The 27500-nt window shown below is 36.6% G+C and overlaps 1 protein-coding gene across 9 annotated transcripts in view; it reads right to left on the reverse strand.

Annotated features, from left to right (window-relative positions):
- The window catches only part of LOC137646034 (innexin inx2-like), a 183670-nt gene that overhangs the window by 88264 nt on the left and 67906 nt on the right, over window positions 1–27500 (reverse strand). Inside the window, exon 1 of one of the 9 annotated variants that reach the window (XM_068379170.1) lies at window positions 12603–12968. The exons of 7 other annotated variants lie outside the window; for them this stretch is intronic. In XM_068379170.1, the coding sequence (XP_068235271.1) occupies window positions 12603–12638 (36 nt within the window). In that variant the 5' untranslated portion in view covers window positions 12639–12968. Of the gene's footprint in view, window positions 1–12057; window positions 12539–12602; window positions 12969–27500 lie in introns of those variants that run through there. One more of the 9 variants, XM_068379174.1, reaches the window with a different exon arrangement.

Consider the following 27500-nt stretch of genomic DNA (forward strand, 5'->3'; position numbering starts at 1 on the left):
TTATAAACCTCCTTACATGTTGCTGCCCCAACCCTATGAGTAAAATTTCCCATATGTGTGTGTATATATTTACATAGATATCTATGTCATTTCTTTTTATGGCGTGGATGTTTCTACATCTGTTATTGCCACTTGGGTGGATGTTTATACATATGTTATTGCTGCCTTCTTTGATTAATAGGAAAGGTGTCACGGTTGGGAGGTGTTTGTGCTCAAAGCTATATGTGAGAGTATTGGATGATCTCAGCCATCCCGAAGATGGTTTGGACCTTTTTGGCGGAACTATTCTCTAAGTGTTGGGTCTTCGGAATCCAGGGGGATCCAATGCTTGGGGTAGGATTCTCGGCTTTTGGCCGAAAGCCCATCATTACAGATATGGGGAGGATGATTCCATAGTTTCTTGGTCTCAGTCCTAACAGGCGGGTTCAGCTTAACCTGTGCCTCTATATCTGTTTTGGTGCTATCCTTTGGGAAGGGTATGGTGTGGACCATCTGGGAAGTATACTCTCATTGTGCCTGTAGTGGAGAGTGCAAATTTCCTTCCCAACATGTGATGCCTTAATGTTCTCAAGCAGGTGAATCAAACTGTTTAAAATATCATACTTCTCTTTTCTTTTTTCTTATGGATTCTTGCGACAACGACCCCCCTCCCCTGGATATGCTGACTCGCCCCGACACTGTTGACGACCTCTGACAATTCATTTAAAGAAAATTCCGTTGACAACGTAGGAACTGAAAAGGACTATTCTATGAACATTCGAAAAAAGGGTAATTTGGGCAACACAGGAAAACGGAATGTCCTGCACGTTACCCAAATCCCATTAGAAACTTATTATGATGTGCTACATAAATTATTTGAGTGTTACGGATTAATAAACGAAATTAGAATGAAACTTCAAGATGATAATTGGGATTCTTGGTTATCATTTAGTTGTCATGAGGGAGCATTTAATGCAAGCCGTAACATTGTTAATATTAAAGTAGGTAATATGAGTATTAAGGGTGCTCTGTGTGATGGGGCAGCTAAAGATCTGGATGTCTACAGGAGGTACGGAATATTATTTCAAGACCGCAAATTTCTTCAGAGAAAGGTAGGAACGATTGCACCTGGAGATATATCTCGATTCGGTAAGAAAAGTTACTTGATAAAGGTCAAGTCATACACACAGTCTGTTAGATTGTCCAATTTGAAGAGAGTAAATGATGATATAAAATTGGACATCAAACCCCATCTAAACTTTAGCTATGGAAGGGAGTGGTTTTCAATAGGGATCTATATAAATTTACCGAAGAGGAGATATTGGCTATGTGTCCACTATCAGTGTGGAAAGCACATAAAGTACCTGGAACATCAATGATTGTTCTTACTTTCCAGGATGCTGATGTACCTTTCCCCATAGACATAGAAAATGAAAGGATTAGAGTTCAACCTTTCAAGTAGAAGCCACTGCAATGTTATAATTGCTTTAAATTTGGGCATCCTTCCAAAGTTTGCAAGAATGATAAAATTTGTAATACTTGCTCCAATATTTACCATGGAGAATGTACACTTGAGGCAAGTTGCTTAAACTGCAATTCTAATCATAAATCTAATGATAGGAGCTGCCAGTTTTATAGGTTAGAAGAGGCTACCCTCAGTAAATCAATTATTGAACATGTAAGCGTGGGGCATGCCAAGAGATTATTAAATAAATCTAATACCTATGCAAAGACATTAAAAACAGGAGAAAAAGTTCCTCGGGAATCATCCAACCCACCTACTACTGTAGGTAGTTCTCGAAAAAAGAATTCACCATCTACTGATAAAGTGCTGCATAATAATACAAGAATATCTCCTCCTAAAGATTTACTAATATGTATCAACAAAAAGACATTGCCCACCACTATCAAACCTTTGTTCCCCCATTACAAAGGATAGTACTAACCTCTCCCAGGCCATATCCTTGCCTGATTTAATGGAGACACCACCTGAAACCAAGTTATCAGGTGTACCTGTAGTGGGGAAGGTACAAAAACCTGGTAACTCACAACCTATTAATCATAAAAGAGAGAGACCTCCATCTCTCTCACCCCCTTCCATAAGAAATATTAGAGTTATGACATCAAATAAATATGATGTTTTGTCTGTTGATGTTTCTGATCAACCAGAAGACAATTTAAATAAATCAGAAATTCAAGTTGAGGTCCACCATCCCCATCACCAATTAGATCTAAAGGACAAAATGAAAATAATAAAACAAAAACACAATTTATCACGACCCTCTCTAATAAAACCACCAAGAAATAGTGTTAAGTAAAAAATTACTAATGGGAAGACTTCATCCAAAAGTTCTTCCAAGAAATAAACCATAGTTTTTTCCTCCATTTTGCAATGGAATTGTCAGGGTTTAAGGGCCAAATATGAAGAACTGAAGCTCCTAATTCATGAACATTCACCCATAATTGTATGTCTACAGAAAAGTAAGCTTGATGCTAACACTCAGAGTCCTCGAGAGTATGTTAGCTATAGAACACCATATAATCAACAAGCAGGGAGCAATGGCGGAAGTCTCATATACGTTCGTCAAGATGTTCCCCAAATACCATTATCTATTCGTACTCTCCTGCAGGCAGTGGTTGTACAAATTGATATAGGGAGAAAATATACAATATGCTCTATGTACTTAAAACCAAATGATAATATTCTATATGATGATATAGTAGGGGTCATTCAACAACTCCTCAACCTTTTCTCTTACTGGGAGATATGAATGGTAGACATCCTTTATGGGGTGATGTTTTGGCAAACACAAGGGGCAATATCATCTCATCAATTGTGGAAAACGAGGATGTCGCCCTCTTTAATACAGGAGAGCCCACGCACTTCCATGTACAGACAGGTACCTTGTCATGCATTTACCTTTCAATTGCCAGCTCTAACTGCCTTCTTGATTTCGATTGGAGGACATTAGATGATTGACATACTAGTGATCATGCACCAATCATTATAAACACCAACAATGGTCCACCTTTACAGAGATTGCCACGATGGAATCTTGACAAGGCGGACTGGGATAAATTTCGTGAGCTAAGCGAAATTGATGGGGATGCAGAACACGTTGAAATTATTGATGATGCTATAGATTTACTGAATGGAACTCTCCTTACAGCAGGAGTCAATTCAATTCCCAAAACAACAGGGTTATTCAAACGACGACCAGTCCCTTGGTGATCTTCAGAACTAACTGCCCTGCTTAGAGCCACAAGAAGATCCCTAACACAATTGCGTAGACATCGTACTAATGAGAATTTAATTATATACAGGAAATGTAGAGCACAGTTCCGTCGTGCTATGAAAGAAGCTAGGCGCCAGTCATGGGTGTCTTTTGTTTCCTCCATTAACAGTGCTGAAATTGAACGGTCAGTATGTGACTAAAGTAAATAATGTTAGCAATGCCCTGGCTGATAATTTATCAAATGTATCTTGCAAGAGTGTAGCAGCTCCTGGTTACCAATATAGGAGCATTGAAGAAAAGAAAATTTTAAATTTTGCAACAAGAAGAGAAGAGTCATATAATTCTCCTTTTACTGAAAGAGAATATGATTCGGCACTTGCCACTTGTAATGATATAGCCCCTGGACCTGGTGGAATTCCATATGCAATGATTAAACATGTACATTTTATTAGAAAGTTATATATTTTAAGCATTATTAATAGAATATGGCATGATCATAGTTATCCAAGTGTTTGGGAACTAGCCATTATTTTAGCCTTTTTAAAACCCGGTAAGGACAAGTTTTTAGCAGCAAATTATAGGCCAATTGCATTGACATCTTGTTTGTGCAAAATCATGGAGAAGATAGTCCCTGTAAGACTGATGTGGGACCTTGAAAAGAAGGGTATTTTATCACCCATTCAATGTGGATTCAGAAAAATGCACTCAACAACTGATTTGCTGATACAACTTGAGTCCTCCATTTGTGAAGCCATTGCTTCCAAAAAGCACCATGTGACAGTCTTTTTTTATCTTGAAAAGGCATATGATACCACATGGAGATATGTTATACTTTTGAGTTTGGATTAAGAGGAGAGCCACCACTATTTATTCAGTCATTTCTTTCACATAGAGTTTTCCAAGTGAGAATTGAGGAAACTCTATCAGAGAGTAAATGCCAGGAAGGAGTGTAACCCTTTTTGCACTAGCAATTAATGGGATATGCTCAGTCATTCCCTGGGATGTTCTCGCAACATTATTTGTGGATAATCTCTCCATATCATTTGCTGGAGCTAGAATGGCAATGGTTGAGAGAAAAATACAACTCTCTATTGATAAAATTATCCAGTGGGCCGATATGAATGAATTTAAGTTCTCGACAAGTAAAACTACAATTGTCCATTTTTGTCATATCCGGGGAGTACATCCAGACCCGGATATATACATCAAAGGTCAACGGATCCCATGTGCAAGTGAAGCTAAATTTTTAGGGTTGATATTTGATAGTAGGCTTACATGGGTTTCACACTTAAAAGCATTAAAAGCTAAATGTCTTGAGGTTCTGAATCATTTAAAAGTATTGTCCCATACATCATGGGGGCAGACCACAATACTATTTTAAAATTATACAAGGCCTTGATTTTTTCCAAAATTAGTTATGGATGCAAAATATACTCCAGCCACCCTAAGCCAGTTAAAAATATTAGATTCTATACATCATGCTGGTATTAGATTGTCCACAGGAGCGTTTAGAACCTCACCTATCGCAAGTCTCCTTGTTGATGCTGGGGAGTTTCCTCTAGACCTTTACCGAATGTCCTCTATTATTCGGTATTGGTTTAGATTAAAAAGACTCCCTAATTCTTTAGCCTTTCAGACTGCAAGCCTTGTAAGGCACTCAACATACTTTGAGTTGCACCCAAAATCTCCTCAACCTTTGGGGTTTCGGGTGAAACAATTACTAAACAATCTGGATATAATTAGAATTAAGGTGCTTCCATTTAAGGTATCATCAACGCTTCCATGGAAATTACCCTACATATCTTTTTGTAAATACTTTATTGGAGTTAAGAAGAATATGACTGACTTAGAATCAAGGTCTCTTTTTATGGAACATGTTGCAGAACATAGAGGATCGTCTTTTATATATACTTATGGCTCCAAATCTGATGCTGGCGTTGGATTTGGAGTATATAGTAATGATTTCAATTGTAGAGGTGCACTTCCTCTAACAGCTTCCATATTTACTGCCAAACTGTATGGCATACTAACTGCTATTGAGAAAATAGCTTTGGAAAAGGAGGGTAATTTTACAATTTTTAGTGATGCAAGGAGTGTCCTTCAAGCTTTAGAAGTTTTTAATTCTAGCAACCCTCTAGTTTTAAAGATTTTAGAATGGCTTTTTATTATTGCACGGAGAGGTATAACAGTTCGATTTTGTTGGGTTCCAGCACATGTAGGTTTGTTGGGTTCCAGCACATGTAGGTGTCTCTGGGAATGAGAAGGCAGATTTACTGGTGAAGAATGCGGCATCCGAGTTGCTACCAAGGAGGTATCCCATTCCCTGTAATGATTTCCTACCTTACATCAAGAAATTGGTTTGTAATAAATGGCAACAGCACTGTGATAGTCTAAATGGCAATAAAATGAGGGAAGTAACAAATATCATATCACCTTGGAGGTATAACATGACACCCTAAAAATGGGAGACGACTCTTTGTCGTCTCCGTATTGGTCACACACGGTTGACACACGAGTTTCTGCTGAAGGGCCAACACCAACCGTATTATGAGGACTGTTTAGTACCTTTAACAGTGAGGCATTTGTTGACCGAATGCCCTAATTATAATAACTTGAGTAATAGATATCTGTTTGAGGCTCGAGGTGAGGATGGCAGGTTCATCCTTGCCAAGATTCTTGGACATGATGTGTACTACTATGCGAGCGGTATTTTTAGATTTATTTCAGAAGCAGGTCTTCTGAAAACTATTTAACTATTATAATGACTACTTAACTTTTATGATTTTAATTGAATTCTCTTTTATTTTTCATATATGATAAATGCTATCGGCGTCAATGACCTTAGATGTCAGGATGCTAGAAAACTTTCAATCAATCAATCAATCAATCATACATATATCCAGCTCTAGAACTATGGATCTCTCAAAATTTAAGTTTCAGAAAGGATAATACACTTGTCATTGATTTATCTAGAGAATAGGCAATTTTCTAAAACACTTCCCATTGTAAATTGTCCCAAAATTAGTAGGCAGGTACCAATTAGAGAATAGAAACGTCCAATACAGGCTGCTTTCAACAACCGTAGTGGTAAGATAAATTTTTATGGCTGCCTAGTAAAATCTGTCCTTGACTCTAGGTCATCGGTCTCTTTCTGTCACCTCTTTCACAGCCAGCATGGCTAGGGTTATGTGTCACCATTCTGTGACAAAACTTCAAGAAAAGTGAACAATAGATGCAAAAATGATGATTGAGATACAAGACAACAGTCCCGGGCATCTTAACGTGCCAAGAAGATGCTTCAGGCTGAGGAAATGTATAGGCAACATTAGGGTGAGAGTTCACGAAATTTAAAACCCACACAAACACAGAAGTTCAATACTTTCTACTAGGAGTTTTAATATGTAACGAAGTGACTGTTAAAATCTTGGAATTATAGGAAGTAGTAACTGGACATAAAATCCTCTAGTTGTGTAAGTCCCTTAAATGTAGTGGCAAGCACACTGACTTGCTCCACTTTTGAGCAATTCCATCAAGATTTTTCTATCCACCTCCATTTTATTGATAGTTTTAATTCCTCTATCACCTATATATTTTCCTTCTTCCGACTATTTTCACATCTTTACACATTTGTTCTTGGTCTAGATCTAATCACTATCCATCTTCTGACGCATCAAGTCCCAAACAACCTTTTGCCTATTCCCAAAACTCCTTTATGTATGTCGTTTCCACGAATTTTCATTTTGTATCTAATTTTTCCAGTGCATTCTATTGTATTCTCTTTAGAATCTAGTCCATCAATGTTGATGAATTCCCTTAAAAGCAAGCTTAATTCTAGAGGTAGGTTCTCCTTCCAGGACTTCTGGTTGGTTGAAGGTAACTAGCCAGTTGAAAGCACAAGGTCAGCATTGCCACTCAATGAACTTAGTTCTGCTCTTGTCTAGGCCTAAAAATAATCTTTCAACGGCCAACTCCAAGACCCAGCTTTGAAAGATGGGTCACCAAATACTATTTTACTCATAACTTTGCTTAGCTTCTCGGTTTATTGCAGAGCTGCAACAAAACCAAAAATAACCAAAATGTTGTTGAAATTGGTGGCAATTACCACTGCCCAGTTTAGTACCAGTTACTCTGCTGAATAACTTGTAGTTACTGGACTATGCTTGTAGTTGAAAATAAGAACGAAATTACCTTCCACAGTAGAAGTTAAGTCTTCCGAATTCCCAAATGTGATGCCTTAAAAGGAAACCAAGATATTTAACACATGTTTATTACCCTTTTTTTTTTTTTTTTTTTTTTTTTTTTTTTTTTGCATATAAATTTCGATTAGTAAGTTTTTTTTTTTATTTTTCTGAATAGGTGCTATTGTAATCCCAGTTGCTTCGGTATTTCTTGATCTGTATATTTCCTGTTCTGTATATTTCAAAGGAATAAGTATTTTATCAAATTGAAATATATATTTCCACTCGGAGAAGCAACAAATAAGTCAAATATTATAATAATTTCACGTTGGTCTTCATTATTTCTTTAATCTTTAATACTTAGCCATCTTTATTTTATATTATGATATATGTAATTATTTTTTCCAAGGAAAACAGTTAAGTCCTTTAATTCTTTGCTGTATTGTAATTCTGAGGACTTATTATATCCCAAAGCGGCATTTTGCCTCAAATGCTTTCATTATTTAAAATACTACAAGGATGCAGTATACTGTGTATTGCTTGTATGTTACTGTGCCATATTCAAAATGCGCAACCCAATAAGGACAAACTTTAAAACCCATCCTTGCAAAGTAGCTTAGAATGCCTACATGTGAAAAAGGGGGAAAGCAGAGCAAACATACAATGAAATTGAATTAGCAAACAGATAAACACATACATACACAAACAGCACTCAGTAAATAGTGGATAGTATAGTCCGAATTGGCAGTAAAATCGGTCTTCGAATGAAAGCACCCAGCTGGATGTATAAAATATAAAGAGGTTATTTTCATAATATCGTTTGGGGGGAGAAACCATCGTTTTTATATTATAGTAACAGCTTATTGATATATACAATACCGGGATGATTAATCAGTATGTTTTATTTTTAATATTTAAATAAATTACTGTCATAGAGATGTTGTGTAGGCTAATTACGAAGTTCGCATAGTAAGGATATTTTGAACAATTTATGAAAATCGGTGTAAATTTTAAAGATCTCTCTCTCTCTCTCTCTCTCTCTCTCTCTCTCTCTCTCTCTCTCTCTCTCTCTCTCTCTCTCTCTCTCTCTCTCTCTCTCTGTATTTTTTTACTGCTACAGTTCATATGTAAGTCAAACACTACATAACACTGTATACAGAATTTACATAAATTAATTCACCATTAGATGGTGCCACAAAACAAATGAGTAAGAGAAAGCGTCAATGGATTTTATTATGCAGCCAACCATTAATACCTCAATATATGTACATAATGATATTTCACAGGAGTAAAACTGAATTAATCGGAATACCTATTTGCCAGGAACACGAATTTAAGAACCACTTATACCAAGGAATCTCACAGTACTCAAAACAACGAAATTTGCATAAGAGTGCACCTCATGCCACCTTGAGTGATGGAGAAAGAAAAATGGTCCGTTGCATCAGATATGGGAAAAGGAGTAAAACAAAAGATTTTGGCTGGAGAACAAGCTTTGTACGAGTGAGTCACCTTTGTCAAGGGAAGGCCTAGGACATTGCTGGTATAAGGAGTTGGATCGGAGAATTTTCACTTGGAATTGAGGATGATTGTAGACTATGGAAAAATTAATTAGTATATTCCAGGAAGGGTAGATGCTGAGGATAGGACAAGGGATAATAGAAACAGAGTATAGGTTCAACTATTAGTAAAGGTTAGGATTTTTGAATTGGGCTCATATTTTTACAATACGCCTTTTAAATTTTGCAAAAAAACACTTTTTATTCTTTCTCTGGTATTACTCTCCTGACTAGAACAATAGATTTGAGTTCTGGTTTATTAGAAATTAATTTTTGTCGCTTTTGACCAGTTGAATAATTTTTCTTTTATAAGAAAAACATTGTGGTTTAGGTATTTCAGCTATATACATGATGCCACTTACATTTTTTATGGCTATTAGTAGGAGAATATTATTATTGGTGGTTCTTTGAATGAGCGACACCTACTTTATCTAGTGCTCTTGATGGCAGTGCTCTGATATTATTGTTCAAAAGTTTTATCTAGTATGCTGATTGTCAATCAATTAAATGAAATAGTAAAATATGATTATGATGTAACCCATGTTACAATTTTTATTCCTCCACGGAAAAAATAAAGTTGCTAGCCTTAATGTTGTCCGGAATGGATCAGCAAGGAGTGTAATTAATGGGTAAGATACTGTCCGACTGCACAGACATTAAATCTCACTTCACACGAGAGGATATATTTTCCGCACGGAAAGATTTTCACTCGTTAGGAGGTACGTCTTCACACGAGCGGATTTTCAGCGAGCGGTCTTGTAGTTTATAGAAGCCACTGTACTGGAATCATGCCGGTTAACAGTGCACGTGGTTAGCAACACACGAGGGTTAGCAGTCCACTGGGGTTAGCAATGCACGGGGGTTAGCAATGCACACGGGTTAGCAATGCACACGAGTTAGCAATGCACGTGGCTAGTAAATGCCTACCGCTCTGAAAATCTTCCGAGCGGACATCTTGTGAAGTGCCTTATTGATCTTCATTGATTTCTAATCTGCGCGAACAAAACCGCATGGCATCAAACTTCTGGTGTGAAGCAAGCCTAATGGTGGCTGTGGAAGATCCTAATCCAGTCCCATTCAGTGGAATATGTTCAGGCAGAGTATTTCTTAGATGGTGATCAAAATCATAATCAATAGCCATAGGTCAGAATATGAAAAATAAAGTTGCTAGCCTTAATGTTGTCTGGAATGGATCAGCAAGGAGTGTAATTAATGGGTAGGATGCTGACCGAGTGCGCAGACATTAAGGCTCACTTCACACAAGAGGATATATTTTCCGCACGGGAAAATTTTCACTCGTTAGGATTTTCAGCAAGCGATATTATAGTTTCTAGAATCCGTTGTAGTGGAATCCTGCCGGTTAACAGTGCACACGATTTAGCAGTGCACGTGGGTTAGCAATGCACGAGGGTTAGCAATGCACGAGGGTTAGCAATGCACGGGGGTTAGCAGTGCACGGGGGTTAGCAGTGCTCGGGGGTTAGCAGTGCACGGGGGTTAGCAGTGCACATGGGTTAGCAATGCACGTGGGTTAACAATGCACGAGGGTTAGCAATGCACGAGGGTTAGCAATGCACGGGGGTTAGCAGTGCACGGGGGTTAGCAGTGCACGGGGGTTAGCAGTGCTCGGGGGTTAGCAGTGCACGGGGGTTAGCAATGCACGTTGGTTAACAATGCACGCGGCTAGTAAATGCCTACCGCTCTGAAAATCTTCCGAGCGGACATCTTGTGAAGTGCCTCATTGATCTTCATTGATTTCTAATCCACGCGAACAAAACCGCGCGGCATCAAACTTCTGGTGTGAAGCGAGCCTAAGGGTGGCTGTGGAAGATCTTAATCCAGTCACATTCAGCAGAATATGTCCAGGTAGAATATTTCTTAGATGGTGATCAAAATCATAATCAGTTGCCATAGGTTAGAATATTAACCAGCCTATCCATCAATATAAGTATCAAGGGACGCTGCAGGCGTCCAGAAAAGAGAACCTCCAGAAAAGAAAACAATATTTCAATAAAAGGAATACAAAATATCAGTCTTTGGCATAGGGAGCCATACGAGCAGCATCTAACTTTCTGGCTGAAATTGTAATGTTTTAAACTTCCGGAAATTGAAATCTTTGAGATAAAGGTAATACATTGCCATAGAATATTCCGAATTAAGTGCAGTGTTGACTACACATATAGTGGTACCAGATTATAAGATCAGCTAATAGATAAAGTATCTTAACCACCGATTACAAGACATGTTGATTCAATCCAACGCAACATTGATGGTAGAAAATTTGCAAAGAGCTAGTGTCTTGCCGGAAGAACCAGACAATCTTTGGAGGAAAAATAAAGCGCACTTCCCAGTACATATTGGTCACTCAAATTGCTCACACCCAAAACGTGTTCAGGAGATCACTCTACTCAGTGCATGAGTCTCTTATTCCCTTCTGTGCTAAACTGTTGACCGTATTCGGGACAAAGGTATTGATACAGTAGCTCGCAATTTTGAAAGTGACTACTTTCAGGCACCAATTGGCATTGCAATAGTTATTGATTTTGAATTATATTGCTGTTGACGTGTGAAAATTTATTTCTGATTGATATATTTCATTACTTATTTTGACATTCATATTTTCATTCCTCTTCTTTTCACTTTTTCATAACGATTCAATTTCATATAAACAGATGGTTAAACGTTAGTGGCCTTCTAGATATGTTACACATAGATATTTGCTCAATTTCACTAGTAATTATTATTATTATTATTATTATTATTATTATTATTATTATTATTATTATAATTTTCAAAATTTCATATATTCACCTAGATTTCCTTTTAAGACTGATTCTATAAAAAAGGACGATCTTACTCTTTTACTTGAAATTGCTTCGGTCACTTTTCATAACTGAAGTTGCGAAATTTACAATAACTATAGGTAGGCTATATTGCTCAATGGAAACTTCTGGAAAACAATAATATGCCAACCATATAAAATGTAAGCTAAACCCATTGGCTTAAGAATAAGTGTTAGTTTTTTTTTTTTTTTTTTTTTTTTTTTTTTTTTTTTTTTTTTTTTTATGCTCTGTAGCCATAATTACTGCAATAATTCACATCTTACCTGTCTCCTTTCAACTGAAGACTTCAGCGATTTTGTTATTCGGAATGAAGCACTTCTTTCAAGTCATCATTTAAATAGAGGAAGATGGTGATGATGATGTTGAGAAAAGTTTCAAGGGATTTCTATAACTTCATTTGCACATGACTACTTTGATTAGACCTTAACTTTCTAATATATACAAAGTTGGGAATTCGATGGATAATAAAAATGTTCGTTTTCACTCTAGCTCTGGATGGAAGATCCCGGGTTGGGATTTGGGATTTTGGATCTTCGTCGATTAGAGAAGTATTTCTTCAATGCGACAAAAGTTACGCGGATACAAAAATTCTCTTGAGGTCCGGAATAATTCTTTTTAACAAGAAATTGTTAGTATGATTACACAGAAAAAGTTGCATGCGGAATGTTAATCAGAGCTTCATTTATATAGTTACCACAAACACCATGAATTCTTTTTGGTAATGTCATGTGCGTACCAGAGTGGATTTTGAAATTGCTTATATGTTAATTTTGAGAGTTTGACTTTTAACAACAAATTAAACACTGACCTTTTCACAGTCATAGATTTTCTTGATATATTCCATGCTCACTGGGTTGGGTAGAAATTTTTGCACGAGCTGCCTATCGTGCAATCGACTCAATTTTTGTTACCGGCGTTTCAAAAATTTAGGTTCATGTTTCTTGATTTGAGTTTACCCCCTGTCTTCTATTCCTTTTCTCTAAAACGATGTCACCGCTGGCTTGTAGGGTTACATAAATCTCACGGATAAATCATATTTCTTCTATTCCATTCGTCAATGATAATATTTTCCCAACTTTATGTAAATCCAATTGGTTGTTTTTTAATTTGTTCAGAATTTGTTTTTAGATTAGAAATTGAGTAGGAAAGAGGCAACAGTTTCCGTGGCACTTCCAGAGCGTGATCCAACGCGAGACTGGTCGGGAGGTGGCATCGCTCACGGACCGACCCGAAGAGGATAAAAAAAACTCTTAAAGGATTATAAATCCGAGCTAGTAATACAAAAGTAATAAGTGTGTAGTCATGTGGTCGCAATGAAACCTAAAGACGATCCTGTATAAGAAGTCACGTCAGTCAAATAAGTCAGTGACTTAGCTGACAGTGGTCTCAATGGCGAGTAGAAAAACCAATTGCAGATACCATTCCGAAACGTCTGTATATGTCTTAGCAAGACCTTTAGGGTGCCATATGGAATATGAATTAACTCTAGGATATAAGTATTGCGTCTTGCTTTTATTGGTTATGTTCTTTCCCCTCTTAAGATTTCAAATGTCCACAAATCTGTGAATTGCAACTCATATTTATACAGTTTTTTGTGGATGAACAAAAAACCCCTTTCTTTTTGCCGATCACATCATAATTCTGATTCTAAAAAGTTGGTACTTGGGCAATTTTATCAGATTTTACTATTGTAAGAATTTTATATCATAGCCATTGCAGCAACCACACATGTAATATATATATATATATATATATATATATATATATATATATATATATATATATATATATATATATATATATATATATATATATATATATATGTGCAGAAGAACCACAGAGAAAATGAAAATACGAAATATACGATTAAGTCCTGACTAGTTTCGTGATACTTCTTCAGAGTCCTCTGAAGAAGTATCACGAAACTAGTCAGGACTTCATCGTATATTTCGTATTTTCATTTTCCCTGTGGTTCTTCTGCATCTGAGCATCGCGTTTTCATGTGATTTTTACACACACACACACACACACACACACACACACACACATATATATATATATATATATATATATATATATATATATATATATATATATATATATATATATATATATATATATTATACATAAATTTTCTAAATATTTATATATAGTTTTATATATTCATATTTGATTTTATATATACAGTAAATATTTATATATTTAATGTATAATTAATAATAATAATAATAATAATAATAATAATAATAATAATAATTATTATTATTATTATTATTATTATTATTATTATTATTATTATTATTATTATTATTAATGTGTGTATGTGTAATCTCTTTATAGCTGCATGGTTTACGTCAATCGTATACCCGTTTTTCTACTCGGCGCAAATGTTCGAATTCTGGGTTGGGTAGAAGTACTTCTCATTAAAAACAATTTCCCTATGGGTCTGTGATCTCGGGAAAAAATGGTGTAGTTGTAATAATGAAAATCACGTGTTACAGATATTTTCATTTACGAATTTGTGTGAAATTTCAACTATACGCTTCTCTCCTTTGAAAGCATTGCTCCAGAATGTGATTACTTTGTGATTTTAAGCAGGGGCTTTTGAAATGATGTTGCTATCCATATTCCCTTCAATATCCTGTACAGCACCACAGTCCCCTGGCCACTAAGTACCAATTTTATTGCTGAGGTCAACGGATGCCAGATTAATTTTTTCAGAAAATGTGGCTCGTGTCCTCGGAAAAGAAACAAGACAAATGAGCAGGCATTCTTACTTTCAAAAGGATTATTAGTAATAGATACCCTTTACTTGTCGTTTTTTTTGTTTTCTTCAATGTCGTGAAGTCAGAGTTCTTTGGCTGTTTTTGACGTAGTAAAGTATAGTTGTATGCCGTTAATTCACAGTAAAATCACTTACGACATTAGCCTGTCTAAAGGTCATAGATTGCGCAGAACTTCTTGTATAATTGTCACCTGTTGGAGATCGTATCTTAACCATCACTAAAGTTTTGTTTAATTTGTTTCCTCTTGTCCAGGACCACTAAATTCCGTGCACCTTCTGTATTCATCGGGTTCAGGACGTAGCTTTTTCTGGTCCACGAGAGAGTAAGTACTCCAACCTTGTTTTTTATTGATTATTATGCAGAATAAGATTTAGTAATTATATAATCTTATGACTCATATATATATATATATATATATATATATATATATATATATATATATATATATATATATATATATATACTATATATATATATATATATATATATATACATATATATATATATATATATATATATATATATATATATATATATATATATATAAATCATATTATCGACATGATTTGAACGGTGTTGAAGATACATTAATGATCTAGAGGATTATTTGTTGAACGATTGCATGTTTTTATAATTGATTTATTTATAGCCATTAGTGTCATTTTTTTTACAATTGCTGTTGTTCGTTCAACACCTGCTTCATTCTTTATTTCTAGAAAAGTTAGCGGTTTTTTTTTTCGGTTACCTGTACCTATTCTCTTCTATATCGCTGATGCTAATTACCTCTTCTTTTGTCAATACATTCGTTCAATATTCTATTCGCCTTATCTTTATTCATCCGAAGCCTTCTGTGTTGGTAAGGATTAGCCTTAGTAACTATGTCTTCATCTAACATTACTTATCTTGATATTCTCCTTATCTTATTCACCCAAAGCCATCTGTGTTAGTAAGGATTAACTTTATCTTATTCACCCAAAGCCATCTGTGTTAGTAAGGATTAACTTTATCTTATTCACCCAAAGCCATCTGTGTTAGTAAGGATTAACTTTAGTAACCCAGTCTTCATCTAACATTACCTATCTTGATATCATGAATGAGGATCCAATACTTAGAGAAGTGAAGGTACAGCATTCCTCTTTCTAACAGGCTATCATATCCCTTTTTAAAAAATTAAAAGTTTCCCTTTCACTTCTGTCAAAATTTCGATGTTTGAAGCATTTAGTTCATATTGATATGTGAAGCAAAAACTGTTTTGTTTATATATAAATTCTGTTCGTCATCTTGCTTAATCAGTTTTATTTTTCCGAACTTATCTCTGGAGTTTTATAGTACAAGCATTTGGTGTTCTTTCCGTTGTCTTTATTCTGACAGTCTCTTTTTAACAATAATTATTTTTGTCCCTGTTCCAATTACCTAGATGGAAAGAGCCCCTTTCTCTCAGATGGCGTTGTCAACACCTGCCCAGTCTCTGTACAGTATATCTTTTCCAATATGTGAAAACTAATGATATTTGGATAACTTTGTTCTTCGACTCTGTTTAACTCTATCTTCAAGCTTGGGATTTATCTCCCTACTTTTATTTTCCAGATTCCACAGCTTTAGCTGCTTCTTACACCCATATATGAAGATTACCAGTATCACTTTCATTCCACTGCATACATTTATTCTATTTTTTCTCTCTCAATTCATAGATGTGAGGTCGTTCCTCTCTACAACCTGTTTGGCACCCTTTATTTATTTTATCGTAGCTCTTCCTCTCTTTTCTCCCGTTTCTTTCGAATTTTAAACCATTTCCATAAACTTATAATTGCTTATTATTTTAATATGTCCATACCATCTAAAGCGATATTGTCTGTAATGCACTTGCAACAACCAATGCACATACAATTAAAGAAGAATGCTCTCTGTCTTATTTTTTCACACAGTGGGCATAGTAACCCCCACCAGACTCCAATCAACTTAATGACAGAAGCGTTGAATGTAACGCAAGCTAATTTCAACTCGATTTTCATTACCGTTATTATATTGTTAATTTTCATGTCAATGTCAACTTTAGGTACCTCTCTAAATTTAATGGCTTAAGCTGTAAGCAACAATCAACCTAAACAACAAAAGTCGGTGTTTGTACACATGCAATTGTCACCCTTATGTGATCCTTTGGGGGTATATAAATATCTGTTTTTCGAGAGAGTTAGTTATTCAGAGACCGCCTTTCAGTTCTTATCTCTCAAGGTGTGTCACATTAGTGACCTCTAGAGTGCCTGTAATACGCATGCAACACACAATGCACATACGTATGAAGAAGAATGCTCTTTTGTTTTTTCTTCCACACAGCAGTAGTAATAACTGCCATCAGACTCGAATCAACTTAAACGACAGAGTTCGACGTAACATAAGCTAGGTTCGACTCTATATTCATTACCATTATTATATCGTTAATTTATATGTCAATATCAACCTTAGGTACCTCTACAACAGTATCGGCTTTCAAGCTACAAGCAACACTCAACCCAAATGACAAAAGCTGTTGAATGTACAGCTAAATAGAGTTAGTTATTCGGAGACTGTCTTTCCATTTTTATCCATTCCAGGCACATCACATAGGTGACCTTCAGAATGCCCCAAACGCTCAACATACTCCCAGCTCAACAATTTGTCTGTAGTATCCTTTGGCGATGTCCATTACTGACCCTGACTCATCTATCCACGCTGCCAAAGTGAAACTCCTGCCCTATACCAGAGTCGTCTTTGCCTGACTTCAGCTTGCTGATGTTCAGTTCCATATAAAGGGCGTGACCTGCTCAAGCAGCAAAGTACACTGAATATAAAGCCATCTTGATACTCAATAGTAGTATGGGAAATAGGGTAACCTTGATAACAGCTCCCCTTCCAAATTTGCCACTCTTCCCCTTCGAGGCGAAAACGCTATTCGGGGTGAAGATCGCTATGTGTCGTATCAAGCATACGTCCCCTGATTTATGCGATATCCTTAAGAGAAAATTTAAGGATATTTGCGCCAGGAGTTAGAATTCTGGAGACCTAAAGGTAAAAACCATGTCCTTTCTACGATCCATGATAACACCTTCCCAGAAATCTCCTTTTGGCTTTGTGAGCAAGGGGATGCCCCCTAACAGTGTGATATCTTCAGTTTGTATTGCCTAGAGCAGTACTCATAATCACCAGCTGCCAATGTAGTACAGATTTTTAAGCTTTCTCAAACAACTGTTGGGGGAATGAAAAGGTATCAATGGTCCTCAAAGAAATTATCAGTATTGCTTACCTTCAGCCTGCTGCAGAATGTTCTCCACGTGAAGTGAACCTCCTTCGTGGCCAGAGCCTGTACAAGCCACCTTTCCCAATGTCAACACCTTGACTATGAAGGACCTGAGGACTAGAGTCAATGCCCCTATGGACAGCCACTTCCCATCATCAAGAACTCGTCAACGTCTCCACTCCAGACAAAGGGGGCAACCATTCAATACTACTGAAGCTGAGGTGAATACTGTAGGACATTGACTCTCACCTCGTGACATGTCCGGGAAGTGACTAAGATGACAACCCCCCCCTACTGTAACGGCCCATGACTGCAATCCAACCAACGCCCTCAACAGCCGCTGAATGACACCCCTCACTATCAATTGTGCTACTACCACTCCAGATTCAAGGCTGCTGCAAAGAAATGTATTACCGAATGTCAATGGTAAAAAAACGTATGTCTCCTTCCCTTTTAACTAATATCTTATTTTTGCATGAATCAGGATCTAATGTGCACTTTCTGGTAAATGTTGCTGTCTGTTACTCCCTCTTAAGGGCGTGACCCCGTCATTCTAAACCTCTTGGTGGCCACCAGCATGTCTGCTATCTACACCATGGTTATGAGATGCTGACTCTGTAGTTTAGGGGCACCCAGTACCAGTGGAAATTAACAATTACCAACGTTACTCTGTCTCTCATTAGAGCAGATTTCCTCACCAATTTCCACCTCGTTATTTACGTTGTATATCAGCGCTTAGTCAACATCATCTGTTACTCAACCACACCTATGTGACTTGCTCCCTCCAACCTCACTCTCCACATCAGCACACCCACAAATGCCTACTCCCTCTTCCTTACTTTAAATTCTGTTGTCTTCTACCCAGAACCGTTCCAGACACTCGGTTATGCCTTTCATTCAGAACTACACCAGACACCTACAATTCCTGCCAAACATGGTACTTGTTATCATATCAAGACGTCATGGCCCCTCGGTGTTTGCAAGATTCGGACGTTGGCCTTGGGATGGATCCTGTCTTAAAATACAAATGGAACCAGACCACTACCTCCTCCCCAGTATTGCCAACATCACCACCTATCTTCACAATGCTAAAGTATTTTTTACCCTCAACCTCCTGAAGGGGTATCATCAGGTGCCCATGAACCCAGAACACATCCCCAAGACTCACATCACCACCCCTTTCGGCACATATACTTTGGCCTTCATAATGCAGGGCTACTTAACTACTCAGAGATGGCATCTTACGGGACCTCCCCTTGTTTGTAGATGACAAACTGGCATTCTCACCCTCCAGAGAGACAACCAACGTTGCCTGCACATCGACCTCAACTACCTGTACCAGGACGACCTTGTAGTCAGGTGCAACAAGTGTACCATAAATGCCAAGTAGGTATCATTGTTGCATCAGTACATCGCTCCTGATGGCATTCACCCGCTCCCCAAGAAGGTACTACAAGTTCCCCTTAACCTTCAAAGCACTGCAGGAGTTTTTGTGCGTGGTGAACTATTATCACTAGTTCTTGTCAACCATTGCTGCCACTCCTGAGCCCCCAACAATTCCTTCAACGGCAAGCAAAAAACCTGAAGGGGGCCCCCTTTTAGGAGCAGTCTTTTTAAATGGAAAGAAGGCCTTATCAACTGCTACTGCTCTCACAAATAATCAATGGGTCACTGCGTCCTTTGGCCTTCTTCAGTAAAAAAAAACTTTCAAGTCTGAATACAGCTACTTTACCTCTGACCATGAACTACTGTGGTGCTGGTGCATTTGGCTGGCCGTCACTTCTCCGACTTCTTAGAGGGCACACCCTTAAGTCATTCGCATGGGCCACATGCCCCTAAAGCATGCCTTTACTCGACAGAGTGATGCCTGGTCCACCCATCAATGCCTCCATCTGTCATTTCTAAATATAACTGCACCCTTCAACACATCCCTGGTAAATTAAATCCTGTCACACACGCCCTTTCCTAGAAACGCATAAGTCACCATCCACTTGGGAATGGGTGGCAGAAGCCCAGCAAAAGGATCCCAATTACCAAACCTGCAATACACCCTGCACGTCTCTCTATTGGGAAGATGTTACCTTCAATAAATCCAATTCCACTTTCCTCTATGATGTCAGCACTGGTAGACCATGCCACGACAGGTGTTTCAGTTGATCCATGGTCTCTCACAACCCTCGCAATTATCTACTGGGCAATTACTGAAGTAGAAGATCATAATGCATGGCATTACTAAAAATGCCAAGTATTGGGTCTATGCCTGTAATTTCTGGAAAACTTCAAAGTTGCATCGATGCACAGATTTCACATGGGCAGGTTTGGCCCCTACCTATGTCACAAAGACTCTGTTACCTTTTTCACAGTCATCGATCTTTCCACTCATTGGCTTGAAGCCATCCCCATGCACAACATATACCTCTTATAGTGCTGCCCTATTTTCTGGATGGATTGCAAGATTTGGCAATCTGGAGCATATTTCAGACAAGGGAATAACTTTCACCTCTCAATTGTGGACATCATTAGGGCATCTTCTCAGCCTTTCCGTTCTTATCTCTTCCAGCCACGTCATATGTCCATAATTTCACCTTCGCTAGTCTTTTTACCACTACCTATGCAGATCTCCACTTTTTCAAATACCAAAAACACTTTGTATATTATTCATCTCTATACAGCTTCCAACTTACTTCTTTTATGTATTTTGGATATCCACACTTCACCTCAGTGACGGCAATGTTATCTAAGAGATCCCTCCACATATTTCAAGTATGGCTTTTCTTATTTCAGTTCCAGTCTTATTTTATCTATGTCTTTCATCTGTTTAAAAAGTTTAAGTAGGGTCACTTTTTTCAGGTGGCATTATTTACGCATGCTAAGCCACTTATCCTATACCTAAATTGTAAAAATTAGCCCACTACTTTATCCTTTACTTAATATGAGAAAACTAAAATATCCCTCCACTGTACCCTCTCTCCACTCTATCTCTCAATATGAGAAAACTAAGCTAACCCTCTACTTTATAGTAAACATAATAGGGAAAACTAGCTTTCCACTTTATCTTATACTAATATTGAAGATTAACTAGCACTCCACTATATCCTATACTTATATGGAAAACTAAACCAACGTTCTACTTTTATCCTTTACTTATGTGAAAACTACCCCTCCACTTTATTCTATATTCTCGGTATATGAAAACTAAACTAACCAACCCCTTTATTCGATACATGATATGTGAAAACTATACCTCCACTTTATGCCATTATCAATATGTGAAAACTAGCCTTTCACTTTACCCCATACTAGTTTTGTGGAAACTAGTCCTCTACGCTATCCCATACTTGTCATGTGAAAGCGGTCTCAACTTAATCTTATAATTAATATGTAAAAACTAGCCCTCTAGATTATCCTATATTTGATACATGAATACTAGCCCTCCACTAAATCCTAAACTTATAAATGAGAACAAGCCATCCACTTTATCCCATACTTGATATATGAAAACTAAACTAATCCCCCACTTTACCTTATACTTGATATTTGAAAACTAATCGTCCACTTTATCTTTTACTTAACATATAAAAACTAGTTCCTCAAGTTAACCTATACCTATTATGTGAAGACTATCTCTCCACTTTATCCTAGGCTTGATATGTGAAAATTAACCTTCTATTTTATCATTTTCTTAAGTTGTGAAAGGTATCTATGCTTAATATGAGAATCAGCGTCAATGACATTAGATGTCAGGATGCCAGAAAACTTTAAATCAATCAATGAATCAATTAATATGAGAAAAATTGTGGTTAATCAGTTCAAAAATTCTTTCTTGGCCTGTTGGCATGTTCTTATTTACCGCACTCCATTCAGTACACGTGAATAAATATATGAAGAAATGTTAACTCCTTTCGAAAAATAGAAAAAGAATTATAGCTCTCCACAACATTGCTGTGTCATCCTATTCCCTTTTTTGAGACCTGATGATGATGGTGAAGCAAGTCATCTTGACTTGTCTCTATACAGGATGGCGTCGTTAGATGATAGTTGATGATATTTTTCACCCTCTACACACACACACACACACACACACACACACACACACATATATATATATATATATATATAATTATGTATGTATATATGCATGCATGTACTGTATGTATGTCATTGGAATCCTCCAAAGATAAGAAAAGATAGCGATCTTCACTCCTAATACAACTGAATCTTGAACGAACACCCTATGCCAAAAGTTTTCTTAAAATCAGCATCATATAGAAAGCTTACAAGAGAGAGAGAGAGAGAGAGAGAGAGAGAGAGAGAGAGAGATAGTTGAAATCACTAAGGTAATGCTATGTTAAATAGAGATTTTTCAAAATCGTACGATAAGCGGTTAAATTTGTGAGCTAAGTAGTATTCGCAAATTGTATCTGATTTTTCAAATATTAACGAAAAGAAGCTTACTAAATTAATGGACTTTGAAAACAAAATGAAAGCTGGAAGAAAAAGAAATAGGTATATATGATAGTGCATTACTCAATCAAAAATCATTCCGGAAATTAACCCTGAAAAATGGATAATGATGTTATCGAGTCATTGAAGTTAAAAGACGGTAATTTACTTGAAACACACACACACGTACACTATGAAATGCTGGTTCTTTCGAGAAAAATAGTAAAATACTTAATGCGCTGGATGTCGTTAGGCACCTTTCTCCCAAAAAAGAAAAAAAAAGAAAAAAAAAAAGAAAATAGTGAGTTTTTTTTCAGCGTATCAGTAGTGACATGAAAATTAATGCTTCCATGCAAAATATACTTTGCTCCGGTATTTTGTTTTATATTTTTTTTTTTTTTTTTTTTTTTTTTTTTTTTTTTACAAGATAACAACAGCATTTTTTTAGAGGACTTGAATCGTTATACTGTTAAACCGTCATTGTATTAATAATATGTTTATACTTTCCTCCAGTATTTTATTTTATTGTTTTTTCACACGATAGAAATAACATTTTTATAGCACTTTAATCCTTATGCTGTGAAACCGTTATTGGAATCACTATCTGTTTATATCTTCATGAGAGTCATTCAAGTTGACGCCAAGGTGCGAAGTCACGAAGAGAGAGCGTGTGTTTGCGTAACCAAGAAAGTTAATTTAATTGATCCCCTTAAATGCCTCACGTTAAGGAGAGATGAGCTCCAATGCGCTGAATTGAATGCTGAATAGAGTTGACCTTGCAAGCACATGTGATAAAACTAAGAAAAGCACAAGAAAGTTAGTATTGAATGCACGCATGCAAACTCGTATAATTATTATGCCCGTTCCCATAACAGGGGAAATGCTCCAAATAGATACAGTGGTTACTGTCATATTCACACAAACTGCTGGAAAACATGGATTAAATACTTGTGCTGAAAAATCTTAAGATAACTAAACACCTCTTAAGCCTACACAGAAAACTCGCCAACAGTTTTTCGAAACCCCTTACCCCCACTGCGCCACTGATCTGCTATCTTGCACACACTTTATCATTAACTCCGTAAGGAGAACCCTCCTTTCCTATGGATCTATTTCTTCCTAACACTTCCTAATTGTATTCTCTTGTAATTGACTTGTGTTCTTCCATTCTTTCAACATGACCAAACCATCTTAAATGAACCTGATTTTTTTCCTTCTAACGCCAACTCATTTACCACAGCTGATATGATGCATTTTACTTACACAATCAGTCATATGTATCTTTTATTATTATTATTATTATTATTATTATTATTATTATTATTATTATTATTATTATTATTATTATTATTTCATTCGCATCCAGCATCCTCCCTTCATCTACATACAGTTATTTATATTTTACATATATATATATATATATATATATATAGTGTATGCATATATATATGTATGTACGTATCTGAGCGAACGTGTTTTATATTTAGGAAAGTTTTCCGTTTCAGATGTTCATAATCTACTACTTTTTTATGTTTTTGTGGTATTATATTCAAGCTCGCATTGCATGCCCTTGATATTACGCACACTTCCCTGATGAGTTCACTTACCATATTTATAACTGCATTTGCAATTGCACATCACTCAGCCTTATGATCTTGATAACCAATGTTAATTCAGGGAGGCAGGAATTAACGTGGAATGTCTGTCTCTGCCATTCAGGGGAATCCTTGTAACTAGCCATATTTCTTAGGCTTTAAGTAAGGCCTTACAAGTAGCAAGAACTCTTGCTGCTACAGAGCCTTGGTAGATAAGCTTAAAATGAGCAAGAAAGTACTGCCGTAAGTCATCAGGTTAAACTCATTTACAGAATGTTTATTTATGTTGTTTTTAAACTTTCTTAGAACTGTCGCGTTGTGAACACACTGATAAACAGCTGTGGTGGTCCCGTTGGTAACGTCCTTGCCTGGTGATCACCAGACTAGGGTTCGAGTCCCGCTTTAACTCGTTAGTTCCTTTGATCCTTAGTTCCTTTGGAGAAGCCTGTAGGTCTATCTGCTGAGCCATCAGCAGCCATTGCCTAGCCCTCCAAGGTCCTACCTTAGTTGGAGAGGGGGGTAGGGCTTTGTCCTGCTTGATAGGGCAATGTCACTGTTCTTTGCCCCTGTCATTCATGAGTGACCTTTTAAACCTTTAATGATGACTTGACCGATAAAGTTTTAAGAATAGGCAAGCCGTATGGCAGTTCTTAAATAAGAATGATGTAATTAGGACCATTATTGAATTTTACTTATAACGGCTACGCCCTCGGAGAATCCACTATGCAAGTAAGATATTTATAGGACTTTCCAAAAGACCGGAAGGTAAAATTGAATAGGGAAGGAATATAATTTGCAGATGCATTAAAGCAAGCACAAATAATCCTCACACAGATAGACGTGAAGAGTGTTCGAACATACCTTTTTCTTGGCATCCTTTTCGCTCTCTCACTGACACATCCCCTCTCTTTCTCTTTTATCTCTCTCTCCCGTCCCCGGAACTCTATTGTTCACTGTCTACGGAACTCCTCGTTGCTACTGGTTGCAGTTCGCAACACGATTAGGTTGGAGCAATGATCTTTGCAACATGCGGGTCCAAATAACAAAAGAATTATTTCTTTTAATTGTTATTTCTGTGATTATTACTGTTAGTTTTATATGCTTCTTAATACCTGTTTTGAGGTTTACTATGGCGATGCAAGGAAAGAAGAATTGAAGACTGCTTTTAAAAGTTAAAGAAAATGAAATATTTTGTTTTCCCTTCGATATATCTTTCATTGCATGCTGTTCACTGTGGCGCTTGGCTTTTAGAAGTTATTTTAACTTCTCACTATTACTACTATTCTATTCTATTTTTCTTATCCACACCGTCCTCCTAATCAACGTGAATCTCAGCCAAGGCACGTCCAAAGCCAACCCCCACTAAAAGGCTTTAGGTGTTTGGTTTTAGTTACAATTTCATTTGAAGAGATACACACCAGAACGTGAGCCGGGAAAGCCCAACCCCCCCCCCCCCCTACTGTCCCTGTGGTGCCCAACTACAGCAGTAGCCTCCCCAGTATACAGCTTAAACCCACGATCCCAGTCTGGGATCGCCCTGTTGCCATGCAAATGCAAGGTGAACGAGAAACCACTGTACTAGCCAATCATTGATATATCGCTCTATGAACATAATTATATTATACCACGATCTAAACAAGATCATTATACCTTTTCAGCTATCTTCCAACCTCAATTCATCGTCAGGATGTTCTCTTATTCCCCTTACGTATCATTACTGAGTTCGAGTTCTCTTGCTTTAGTGTATACTCATGCTCACTATTCTATCTTATTTCTCTTCCCTTTGGCATTGTTTTCAAATTTTTATAGTTTATGTATAAAAGATTTATATCAATGTTGTTACTCTTCTTAAGATATTTCATTTTAATTGTTCATTACTTAAATTTTGTCTATTTTCTTATTTTTTTCCCCCACTGGGCTATTTTCCCTGTTGGAGCCCTTGGGCCTATAGCATCCTCCTTTTCCATTTAGGGTCGTAGCCTAGCAAGTAATGATAATATAATACAACTGAGCTTATAAATGGATAAGAAATACACCGATCCTTTAACAGAAATCGTATTAAATCAAGAATTTTCATTTAATAGGAAGGCAGGGTTTAAACAAGGGAAAAAGTCACAAAAATAAAAAAAATAAAAAAATCATGAAGAACAACAAGCCTAATCAAAGTCAATGTCACTAGACCACTGCTCGTCGCCATCAAATCGTTAATGACCAAGATTGTCTTATGATGTTAGTCTTCATGTTTTATTTTTTTCTTATACTGATTGAAATGTCTGTATTTCAGAGAGAAAAAAATATGCTCTCTAGTATATTAAGATATTTAAAATAAAATTTGAAAAGAATTCTCAGTTGCTATGTTCATATTTTGAAAAGGAGAATTTTCATAGACACCTACGGAAATAATCTTTCGTCAAGAAGTTCTATCATGTTTGTAAAAAGATATTAATTTCTGAGTAAAAGAGAAGTCTTTCCAACTCCTTTTTTTTTTTTTAATCAACAGTGCGTCACAAGCTTAACCAGTGACTATACAGATTTGTGCGTCGTCTTTAATCTGAATAAACCAATTAAAGGATTTTATGGTCTGATTAAAATCTTTGTAAACTTGAGTGAATAAGAGATAAATTTATGGTTTTATCTAGTTAGTAAGATTCTTTTCAAAAGATGAAAAATATTGCAGCGCTCATAAGTAATCATAATTGACAGAATCTGAGGTCTCAAGATTACACACATTTTCATGATAAAAATGGGGTCTATATAATAATAATAATATTATTATTGTTATTATTATTATTATTATTATTATTATTATTAGCCAAGCTACAACCCCAGTTCGAAAAGCAAGATACTACAATTGTGCCCAAGGGCTCCAACAGGGAAAAATAGCCTAGTGAGGAAAGGAAACAAAGGAAAAAAAAAACGACATAAGAAGTAATGAAAAATAAAACAAACTACTTTAAAAATATTAACAATATTAAAACAGATATTTGATATATAAACCATAAAAGGACTTAGGTTGGTAAAGGTGGTTAGTGATAAGGGGAGCACTGCACGCATTACTTAAGGGTCTTAGCAGCGTTCCTTCGTCCCAAACTGTTTTATGCCCTTCTAATTTACATCTGTCTTTGCTTCTTTTCTTCCATATTACTGTCCACTCTGTATTAACCTTTACCTCGGTGTATATAGGGTTTTGCCCTTTATGCATTTTGGAGCCGAATGGCCTTGCTGGTCCCAACTCCTGATATCACCCAAATCTATAAACCTAATTTAATAAATCCTAATAAAGAACCAGATGGTGTGGAAAGCTTTCCATCTTATAGGACAAAGAAACATTGAATTGATTTGTGAACAGATTCTTTCCAAGTGATTCGAAATCGTTGGAATCACTTCAATATTATCAAAATTTATCTACACTAATTCTCGACATTCACCAACCCTGATTGTGCAATGCATTTTCCCTTTATTCTCTTAACTTTATGAGATTCTGATAACGCCATTAAATAGAATAATAATAATTATTGTGAAGTCGCACTGCACTGGGATGACGTCAGAAGGGTGACTAGGAATGGTTCTCCCTCAGCAGTAAGGATAGTTCAAGGAAAATTGTTAGC

This window comes from Palaemon carinicauda, chromosome 8 (assembly GCF_036898095.1).
Source record: "Palaemon carinicauda isolate YSFRI2023 chromosome 8, ASM3689809v2, whole genome shotgun sequence".
In the NCBI taxonomy this organism is placed as follows: domain Eukaryota; kingdom Metazoa; phylum Arthropoda; class Malacostraca; order Decapoda; family Palaemonidae; genus Palaemon; species Palaemon carinicauda.